Source organism: Cydia fagiglandana, chromosome 16 (assembly GCF_963556715.1).
Source record: "Cydia fagiglandana chromosome 16, ilCydFagi1.1, whole genome shotgun sequence".
NCBI classification, from domain to species: domain Eukaryota; kingdom Metazoa; phylum Arthropoda; class Insecta; order Lepidoptera; family Tortricidae; genus Cydia; species Cydia fagiglandana.
The window spans coordinates 9,683,109-9,694,638 of NC_085947.1; the positions used below are offsets into that span (position 1 = coordinate 9,683,109).

Here is an 11,530-nt window from a genome sequence, read left to right on the forward strand (position 1 = left end):
TGCAAAAACTGCCAGGCTACGGTGAGGCCGACCAAGCCATACGTCAACAGGTTTATTTTAGGTATTATAATCCGTTTGTTTCATTCTATTTTTCGATGAGGTAAATTGTAGCTCTCACGTGGTACCACAAAATTGGTCGGACACAGGAACCTGCCATCACAGGATTTGGCCAACCACTTTTTTATTACTGTCCTCAAAGGCAGCTATCGTACCATACAAGTTTCACACGATTTTTCGATAAAATTTTTTGATGATTTTTTTATAAATTTGGCCGGACTGCAAAAACTGCCAGGTTAAGGTGAGGCCGACCAAGACATACGTCAACAGGCTTATTTTAGCTATTATAATCCGTTTGTTTCATTCTATTTTTCGATGAGGTAAATTGTAGCTCTTACGTGGTACCACAAAATTGGTCGGACACAGGAACCTGCCAACACAGGATTTGGCCGACCACTTTTTTTTTTACTGTTCTCAAAGGCAGCTATCGTACCATACAAGTTTCATACGATTTTTCGATAAAAAAATTTTGATGATTTTTTTATAAATCTGGTCGGACTGCAAAAACTGCCAGGTTAAGGTGAGGCCGACCAAGACATACGTCGACAGGCTTATTTTAGCTATTATAATCCGTTTGTTTCATTCTATTTTTCGATGAGGTAAATTGTAGCTCTCACGTGACCCAATAAATCTGGTCGGACTGCGAAAACTGCCAGGCTAAGGTGAGGCCGACCACTTTTTTTTTACTGTCCTCAAGGTCAGGTATCCTACCATACAAGTTTCATTCTATTTTTCGATGAGGTTTTTTTTGATGAATTTTTGTCCAACGTTTTTGCCATTTGTACAAAATCTGCCAGGTTAAGCCTAGGCCGACCAAGTGCGTTGGAATCTACTAAATGTCAGGTACCTCTACAGGGTAGGTATATTCTATTTTTTGATGAGGTTTGTTTCATGCAGCCGGCTCCCGGACTATTGAAGATAATAAAAGTAAATAATAGCGTTAATTTTAGGGATAACACCCATTACAGACTCCTCAGAAAATTCTTATAATAATAACTAAAATTTCTAATGAAATTTCGGACCTGTTTCCCAAGTATATTTTGATTTCATATCCTAATATGTACAAATAGTCTCATACCATACTTATTAAGTAAAACTTGAAGATAATAAAAGTAAATAATAGCGTTAATTTTAGGGATAACACCCATTACAGACTCCTCAGAAAATTCTTATAATAATAACTAAAATTTCTAATGAAATTTCGGACCTGTTTCCCAAGAATCCCAAGTGGCTTATTCGCCGAAATCACGGAAATAATATACATATAAGGAGGTAGGTATAATACCTGCTTTAGGTACTTAATAATATTTCTTACAACAATAGATCATCGTCGACCAAAACCGACACAAGCAATAAATTTAAAGGACAAGGAAAAATACCTATTTTCATTATTTTAATCTGTAGCCTATCCAATTTTTTTATAATATACGCCCTGTATGAATTATAGAAATCAAGTGACTCTAAAACTGCCACATCAGCCATTCCGCTTACTATGCTTACATTACACCCACTCTCATTTCAATCAAAATGAATCCTGGTAATCAATAAGCCTTGTTAAAATACATTCACAGTCCGCCGGACGGTATCGGCCTGTCAGTTAGAACAAAATTTTGACAGTTCCGAACAACTGCCAGGCCGATGCCGTCCGGCGGACTGTTAATCAGTGGGACCCTTAAAATGACATTTAGATTTCAAATAACAATTAGACAAAGTTTTTTTGTCTATATATTTTTTCACAGAATTAACTTGTCAATGATCATAATAACGGTTCATAATTATAAATTAAGTTCAATGTAATTTACACAGTTGTCTGATGCCGTGAAACAAATAAATTTAAATATTTCATTACCTCTTAGTCCAAGTAAAGTTTAATTTTACTCAATTTGTGGACATTAGATTAAAATAAATATAATTTTATGATAAATACTATTAATTGTCTTCACTTAGCTGACATGTACAGTTTTAAATGAATCCAAATGACGTACAGTAGTACATATACGTATTCAGGGACAGTTATGTCACTTGATTCATTTAGGTATACATTAATTGAACCCCTAGTGTTTTGTGACGCACGCGTTTGCGTTAAGTCTCCTTTTGTACGGGATTTTAACAGCGCGCCAAGCGGGACGTTTTGGAAACTCAAAATCCCATATAAAATGAGACTTAACGCAAACGCAAACGTGTAAACGAACATCGAATACCGTCTTTGATAGACGTTCGTTCTGCCTCTAATCACAGGATTTTCCGGCATTTATCGACAAAAATTTGGGCTAAACCAATATTGAATTAAAATGTTTGCGACGGCTGTAAATAAATATAGTCGCTCGCTCAGTCGGAATATAGACACGAATAATATTTCCATAATAAGTAGATTGATTTAATCACGATTTAATATTCATTTTAATCCAGAATAAGTACCTAGATATTAAGGGCAAGTCCTAAACAAGCCATGGTTCCCGCCTGTCGGCTGGTGTAAAGGGGCCCACTGATTAACAGTCCGCCGGACGGTATCGGCCTGTCAGTTAGAACAAAATGTTGACAGTTCCGAACAACTGACAGGCCGATACCGTCCGACGGACTGTTAATCAGTGGGCCCCTTAAAAGTGCTTTTTTTATACGATGTATAAAACACACTTGTATGAGATATCAAATGGAATGTCTAAAACCAATTTAACTTTTTTTTTTAATCGGCCTTATTTCTTCAAAGAATAGGTACATATCACATGGTTAAAGTTTAATCCTCATTGTTCTATTCGAATAAACCACCCTGTTTATTATATACTTAGGTAAATTATACATAGTAGTAGCATAATTGACATTTTAAAAGAAAACTAATAATAGAATTTAAAATATTTTTTTAGATCTGCTTAGTTGCCACGCTTGAGCGTATTATTATAATTTTATTATATTATAGTTTTAAGAATATTGAGATCTTTGAAAAATAAATCTACTTACTTAAATACTCGTACCGATAATAAGAGTCTGATCCAATAACGTACCTAGCCGCCAGACCATGTCACGGTTATAATCAAAAAAGTAAGCAGAAAGCTTTTGAATCGATAGATATTAACTTTTTCTGAGAATTACCCATTATAATCTAGGTATTTTTTTAACAATTTGTTAAAAAATAGTTTCTTCTTTGCACTCCAGTTACACAATTCATGTATACTTAGACTAATAATAATAATAGTAAATGACTAGCTTTATAAAGACTAATGAAATATTTACAGAAATTGTTGCAAGATGTTTGCTCGTTTCTCTTGTACGATCTTCCCTCACGGAACCGAAGTTTTGGCTCTGAAATAATTAAAGCAACCAATTAGGAAAGTACTTGCAACATACACGCGAACAGGCTTCACACTTAATAATTATTCAACTTTCTCATTTCGTAGTTTAAAGGGGCTCCTAAACAACCTAATTAAAATGATTTGTGCACAATCCCAACTTACAACAACAACTTACTAACAAAAGATGTGTTATTAATATCTATCAATATTTAAGCTTGTTTATTAGTTATCAACGATTATTATTACCTACTAACTATTAGCAAAACTGAGGAAGCCTGAACGTAATCATAATATTTCGCAATTCGTTAGTCTGGAAAGTTAAATATTTATACCTATTCAAGCCCGCTTAGTGTAAAGTGATACTTGGAGATAAATGTGTTTTGTTTGCGATCTTCATGAATAATTGAATATACCTAAATAATTTAAATAATGCTCAGCAAACTCTGGTGTCGATGTCGTTCATTCATAACCGTATATCAAACCTAGCAAGACGTTGATAATCGTTTGCTCTTCTCTGTCATTTTGTGTTTGTTAGACAGATTTACAAAGTTCGTAAGTTTTATGAATGATAGGGTAAAGTAAGTATTTAAAGGCTTACATAGTGCATATGCTGTGAATAGCTCTAGCCAAACCTATGCATTTACAGTGAAACCTGGATAAGTGAGACTTCAAGGGATGAGCAGATTTGTCTCACTTAAAGAGGTATTTCACTTACCCAGGTTCTCAGTTAGCCAGGTACAAATAAATTTCTGTCTCATTTATAGAGGGTCATATTAATAGAGGTGAGAATAGAGGATATATCTCAGTTATAGAGTTGGTAAGATAAGGTATTTTGTAATTATGTTTAAATGTTGAGGTAAAATAATCCTTGTCCCTAAATATTTTTTAAGTCTGTTTAAATATTTCTTTGAATTTATTTTGAATGATTTTCCAAAGGATAGATTTTTTCAATTAAATTTGATACTGACTTCATTGTGTCTTAGAAATTTATTAAATGAAAATCTGTTTATTCTTGTTACTTATAAAGATTTCAGCTTTCGTTTCGATAGTTTTGAAAACTATATAAAGTAACTAAATGAAACTTGAAGTCGTTAAGACACTATTAAGCAAATGCGGATTTGTGGATAGACTAAGAGTTAGTAAGAATACGGAAATCGATCAATAAAGTCCAAGTTAGAGAGGTCATAGATTGACGTTATATCAGATACAGAGGTAATTCGTATAAAATTATAAAAAAAAACAATTAGGAAAATGTAGTCTTATAAATATAGTCTCAGTAAAAGAGGTAAAATACACTCTCTGTCTCAATTATAGAGGTAAATGTGACTATAAAATCACAACAACTAATCCCAGTTATAGAGGTCCGTATTTTCTCACTAACAGAGGTAATTCAGTGCTAAAGTGTAGGGACCGCGCCATGAGTCCCAGCTATAGAGGTTTCTCACTTATCCAGGTCCCTCTTAACCAGGTTTCACTGTATTTGATTTATTTATATGTTAATGATTTTTTAACATAAGTAAGATGATAAAGCAAGTTTTGTGTAATTATAGAAACACGTGCTAACCATTATTAAAACTTAAGGTCTCTATAAGATGAAAATAAAGCTGGCACCATTTTTAGTGTTCCGTACAAAACTTTGTTTACCTTAACAGTATGTTTATATGTATATATCTCTTCGATTTTCTGGGGCCAAGGTTCGTTCCTTTTTAGCACCGGCGACAGTTATTAGAATAGTTAGAGCTACTGACTTGATTCTAATAAAATTTCATTGTTAGGTAAGTTTATCTTGTATCTTGGTGAATAATCACGTTGAAATATTTTATTTGCTCGTAATTGAAAGTCCAGTTTTATATTTCAACATCACGACCTTGAATAACAATTTAAAATAAAGGAAACATAGAACGAAACAGTTTTCTGTGTAATATATTGATTATGCAGGAGGAGGATTATCTTTATGATTTAGTAATAAGTTATTAAAAATTAGAAACTTACGTTGTTTGGCCATCGGAGTGTGACGCGGTTGGTGGTGGCCAGTGGTGCAGATGTGCGCGCCACATGAGCTGGCCGAACGTCATGCGGAACTGGCGCGACATCGAGCAGTACAGCACGAAGTTGATGGCTCCGTTCAGAAGCGCCAGCGCGTCCATCAGCTCGCCGAACAGGTCGTAGCAGCGCTTGAAGAAGCAGCGCCCCAGCACACCGCTTAGCAATCCCAAAATACCCTGCGGAACTTCTGTCACCAGGAACAGCAACAAAACCGCTACCAGCATCTTGGTCGTCCTATCTGTCCGCTTATCTGCCTTGTACTGCCTCTTCATCATCTTACTATTAGTCGGACATGCCGAATAAACTCTAACTTTTTTTTGGTGCTGGTTCGCTCTGTATACTTCACGTATCAACCATAGACTGATCACTGTCAAGATGCAACAAGGTAGCAATTTGATGACCACTGCGTGCACCCAAAAGTTGATCTGATACAGTTTTCCTTCTTGATCGGCGTCAACATGGTATAGAACCATGGGACCCGTCGGCTCCAGTACCACAGCCGTATGGATGTCAAACACCTACAAGATAATTTCATAAATCAGATACCTATTTCTCTATGTTCTTAATTTTAAATGTTTTACTTCATACGTCGTAATACATTTAAGCCGGTCGTAGGTTTCATTTCAACGGATTGTTAAATTTTGCGTACCTAAAAGCATTATGAAAATTGGGTTGGCAGTTGCTCTTACCATATATGTCGGAATACAAAGTATAGGCGGTAAAATAAAACTGCTTAGTATGGCTGTGCTGCATCGCCTCTCTGTGCACAAAATGTGACTCATGTCCGAATACCTGCAGAGTAAAAAGATAAATATATGTAGTGGAAGTACTCTACGGTAATAGGTTATAATAGATATAAGGATGACAACGATTTGAGCACTTTTATTTGCGTTACCTTAATCGTCATAAATCAATTTTATCGCGCTACCGATGTTATTATTCGGTAACCATTCAATTCATTACAAGTTTAATGCTAGGTAATAAATCACGAATGTTCTAATTTCTATCTCCAATCGAACTCACATATATATTAATGGAAACGGAGTGTAAGATTACGTACTTGATAGCGACATATCTCCACATAGCGAGGGACAACGTGAGGCATATGGAAGCCGTGTGGAAGATTTGTGCGAAATGCATGTGGAACAGAAGGTACGCCGCCCACTTGTACGGCATTTCCCGTTGCCCCGGTAAAACCTGGTAAACATAAAGGATACTCACGCTAGACCGGGCCGTGTCCGGGCCGGAGCTTCCGGCGATAACTTTTCTATGACATGACAGGCGATCACGTGGCGCTTTCCATAGAAAATGATGCGCCGGAATCTCCGGGTAGGACACGGCCCGGTCTAACGTGAGTCATCCATAATTTGGACATGTTACAACTTCCAATTAAGTTTAATCTTAATATCAGGTAACGAGCCCATTCGCCGATTACGGAGTGATAAGATAAGCATTTAGTTACTAATAATGAAAGTTTCCGTTGAATGTAACCTAAGACAGACCAGGAATCAGATAGGTACTTGTTAAATCGCTCTTTAGTATGGTAGGTTTATATTCATTGTTATAACACAAAGATATCATAATATGTAAATCAGATTGTATGCAAACATATCATCTAACTGTTCCGGAGGCCGTCTTTCCTTTTTCAGTTGTTCCATTACCTATACAACGCTAGATAGTAAATATGATAGGTATAAACAAGGGCCCGAGGAAAACAAATTATCGCGCAAAAAGGCAATGAACAAAGGCATTTCAGCGCAGATTTCAAAGAAAGTTGACAGGCATACTGTGCTAACTGCTAAGTGACGGTATTGTATATTTATCTACGGGAGCGACAGCTGTGAACTTTAGGAGGACTGTTACCTAAGTACATCTTGGGTCAATTGAAATTGACCGAGCGTTAACGAAAATCTACGTTTCAGCTTGGCTTCAAATTGCTTTCGTAGGTATATAGCAATTCTCAATATTTTGGTGATATTTTGTGAGCTAGTTCAATAATTAAGTAGATTTATTTTGTATATTCTGTTTCTGAAAAAGAATCAAAATGGCGAAGCCATACGCTCACAGCGGCACTAATATATAAAGAAAGAAAACCAAGGAACCCTCATTTAAAGGGATCACTTTGTTGTCCGTTTGTTATTTGTAAATGTGTCGTTAACTTAAGGATCGACAGTTAGTAGGGCATGAACAAAGGGCAACCACAAGGCACCTGTAGGTACTGCTACCTGTAATCGACGAATCATGGGACACTTGATTTTAACAGTCATGACTATCAGCTTGAAGTTCAACAGTTGGGAGAGAATGGTATGAACTAGGACACTCACCAGGTACCTGTAGACGGCGAAGGTCATGTACTCGAGCATGACTAACACGTCGGCCACGGCCAGCCACTTGAGCAGCCGGTTGATAGGCGCCGCGGCCAGGTCGCGCCGCGTCAGCACCGCCACGTTCAGGGCGTTTGCCAGGCTACCAAACAGAGGCACTCACCAGATACCTGTAGACGGCGAAGGGCACGTACTCGAGCATGACGAACACGTCGGCCACGGCCAGCCACTTGAGCAGCCGGTTGATGGGCGCCGCGGCCAGGTCGCGCCGCGTCAGCACCGCCACGTTCAGGGCGTTCGCCAGGCTACCAAACAGAGGGCACTCACTAGATACCTGTAGACGGCGAAGGGCACGTACTCGAGCATGACGAACACGTCGGCCACGGCCAGCCACTTGAGCAGCCGGTTGATGGGCGCCGCGGCCAGGTCGCGCCGCGTCAGCACCGCCACGTTCAGGGCGTTTGCCAGGCTACCAAACAGAGGGCACTCACCAGATACCTGTAGACGGCGAAGGGCACGTACTCGAGCATGACGAACACGTCGGCCACGGCCAGCCACTTGAGCAGCCGGTTGATGGGCGCCGCGGCCAGGTCGCGCCGCGTCAGCACCGCCACGTTCAGGGCGTTCGCCAGGCTACCAAAGACACAAACCTGCAAAGGTAAAGGAGTAAGGTTGACTCACGCTAGACCGGGCCGGGGCGGACGCGTAATTTTATGTGGAAAGCACCACGTGGCCACCGATTAGTTGTCATAGAATCATGTCGGACACCTCGGCCCGGGCACGGCCCAGTCTAGCGTGAGTCATCCTCTATATATTCTATTAAAATGAGTTGATAACTAAGAGACGGCGATGCACTTTTGAGTCAATGCAAATTTATGAAAAGTAGAAGTGATTTATTTACTCATGTATTGTTGTATTTTTGCCTTCTAAATGTTTTCGATGAAAAAGTGGAAAGTTGTATGTGCCGACTGTGCAACATAACCTAAAGGGGCCCACATAAGGGGCATTAAGGGGGCCATTTCGCCGGATGATAGCTATCATCCTGTCAGTTGTTCGGAACTGTCACCTTTTCCGATTAACTGACAGGCTGATATCGTCCGGAGAACTCGTAATCTGTGGGCCCCGTAAGACATTCACAGATCAAAGTAATTTACACCCCTTGCCTTTTGAGCCCCCCTTCCCCCCTCACAATGCTTAAGATTAGAATCCTAAAATTAGACTTGTACATTTTTACGCGTGCTCGGAACTCAAAGTCAGCGCTTATAAAAACAAAGTTTGCTCTCGGGTATTTGATAATAAGTCATTTTATTTTCTCCAACGCTTTCAAATACTGAACAAGAGCTTAAATTGTAATCCACATTTATTTATACTGAGTTGTAACAACTTCCCTCTTTATATAAAAGCCTTTTCAAATATACTTAACCATACTTAATTAATGAATGTCCGAGGTGAATGCTTTCTAAAGCTAACTTGATGAAACCAAACCACTTTTAAATGATGGATGCGAATTTTTACCTCTAACTTTGGTCATCCAAATGTTTAAACAGAAAATGAACAGAAAATTTTAAGTTTCATTAACGTTTATTACTTTTATTAGCTAGGTACTTACTCATTATTTAGCTAGCTGCATTAATTAGCTACTTTGTCCATATCCGTGTAATTAAAATTCGTATTTGCATCTTGGATTAGGTTAAAAATTATGACTACTTATACAATTGGTTCTAATTATTCTGAATCTATACGAAATTTAAAAATAAAATTAAAATTTGTGACGTTCCATGCCTTAAGAGTCCTTATGCTCCATGTGCATAAGGACCCTTTAACCATATTTATTTCGAGTTTAGGTACGTTACAAGCACATAATATTATTTTACAGTAAACTTATGAAATCTAGATGTTAAAGCCTAATCTCTTATATCTTAAGATAAACGGTGGTCTCCATACTAGACAAAGCCTGTCTCGTGGTTACCTTGATTTACATAAAATTTTGTTAATTCAAAGCCAATGTGCTAATTTATTAAGATTGATAAGCCTACAAAGCCTTCTGCTTTCTCTTACTTATTTCTTTCTTAATATATAAAGTAATCCTTTTTGATCGTTCAATACAGGATGATTTGGCACAGCGTGGGCGTTCACAATCGAACCATGACGGTCAACATGAATTAGTCGTCAATTAGTAAATTGTCCGGCAACATGACACCAAGTGTTCGAAACCCAAGCCGGGTGTGTTTGTCGTTGTGGAGAGTTTTGTTATCCTTACTTTGATAACTCAGCCAATTATGTAATTCTATATTTTGAGAAGAATTTATAACATAGGTATAACGCTTGGGTTACTAAATTTATAATTTTGTTACAAAACTGTTACTTATTTTATTATGTACTCGAGTGATTTTTTGCTTTATTTTTTAAGAAAACATTTATAAATTAGAGATAAAGGAATAAACTGTAAATATACCTATAATCTACATATTGAAGCTGCGATAAAACAGCTCAGTTAGGTAATAGGTACATTTTGTTTATTACTATTTCATATACAGGGTGGCCAAAAAATAAGTGCATTCCCGTTGCCGGGGAGGTTTTGGGATTATACTGAGCAACTTTTACTATGGGACCAACCCCGAAATCGCGAAAAAAATTGGCTGTTTCATACAATTTGGCACGGTGAAACTTTCCTTTTACTTCGGATATTCGCAACATTAACAGTTTTTCACAATTTGGCTCGGTTTCGGATATTGTAGTTGTTCCACAGAATACTTATATTTTTTTCTTTGGTTTCCCTTAGGTCAAGCAACCATCTGAAAGGCAACTATAGTGGATTTAACTAAAAAGCACGATAAAAGAAGTAGGTATGTTGTAATTAAATAATATTCAGTTACTATTAGTTGTTACTTGAATTAATATTTTTAATGAGAACGTGAGGCTACCGAAGGTACGTATAGGTATAACAAAAACATGCGTGACAAGTACCTACCTAGGTACAAATAAATAAATACAAACGAGTTTAAATCTTGTGCTAACTCTCACGAATCAGCCGGTGGATAGATAATTTTTAATATTCTAAATTACTTACAAGCAGGCTAAAGTATCCATGCAAGCCGTTATATGCCAGTACGACATCGCGGAAGCTGCCGGAACAGTAATTGCAGGAAATTTCTGAAGATTTAGTCAGATTCAGCTTATTCCTCAACCCATCTACCAACTTAACTATTGCTCCAAAATCCAGATGTTCGTGTGTGGTATTCCGGGTTTGTACTCTCAGAGCGGAAAGAAACTGGGATAGATCGACAGTCGACCGATTATTGTCTGCATCGTCGGTAGCTATAAACATTTCCTGAAGGAGGCTGGAGAGCGTTTGTGTTATATTCGGCGACGCTTCCACGTCCACTGCCATCTTTTGAATTGTATTGAATTAGATACAAATTCAAGAAACATTACTTTAAGAATTCTGCTTTTGTTTTAAAACATTTTTCCACGAGGAGTTTTTCCGTAAAATCCCTGAAACAAAAATAATTTTCAGAGTAAGACCAAAGAATATCTTGTTTCTTGGAACTTGTCCGTTACTTACAAAGCATTGGATAAACATCTATTTGTCCAATGCTTTGTTGTAAGGTGTTTGTTCCACAATACACATAAAAAAATAGCTAAGTAACGGGCAAATTAGATATAAAAATTGTTAAGAGGGGGGTAAAACCTGTAACAAAAAAGTAACGTGTTATAAACCGTGTAACAATAATACAAAAATTACAATTTTGCGTTCGCCCCCTCTTAACTCAAAACATTTTTCTTGCTGGTAAAATGTTTCGATTACAAAGAAGT

General features: G+C 37.5%; 1 protein-coding gene across 2 annotated transcripts; it reads right to left on the reverse strand.

Annotated features, from left to right (window-relative positions):
* Positions 1 to 3,252: 3,252 nt before the first annotated feature.
* On the reverse strand, positions 3,253 to 11,207 carry LOC134671945 (G-protein coupled receptor dmsr-1-like). 2 transcript variants are annotated; one of them, XM_063529823.1, is made up of 6 exons: positions 10,785 to 11,207; positions 8,206 to 8,364; positions 6,451 to 6,587; positions 6,080 to 6,182; positions 5,337 to 5,908; positions 3,253 to 3,354 (listed from the first exon to the last, which is right to left on the reverse strand). In XM_063529823.1, the coding sequence occupies exons 1-6, from the start codon at positions 11,103 to 11,105 to the stop codon at positions 3,333 to 3,335; spliced, it is 1,314 nt and encodes a 437-aa protein (XP_063385893.1). In that variant the 5' UTR covers positions 11,106 to 11,207; the 3' UTR covers positions 3,253 to 3,332. The 2 variants fall into 2 exon arrangements, with proteins under 2 accessions (XP_063385893.1, XP_063385892.1); XM_063529822.1 differs by lacking the exons at positions 8,206 to 8,364; positions 10,785 to 11,207 and adding an exon at positions 7,878 to 8,016.
* Between the last annotated feature and the right edge of the window lie 323 nt (positions 11,208 to 11,530).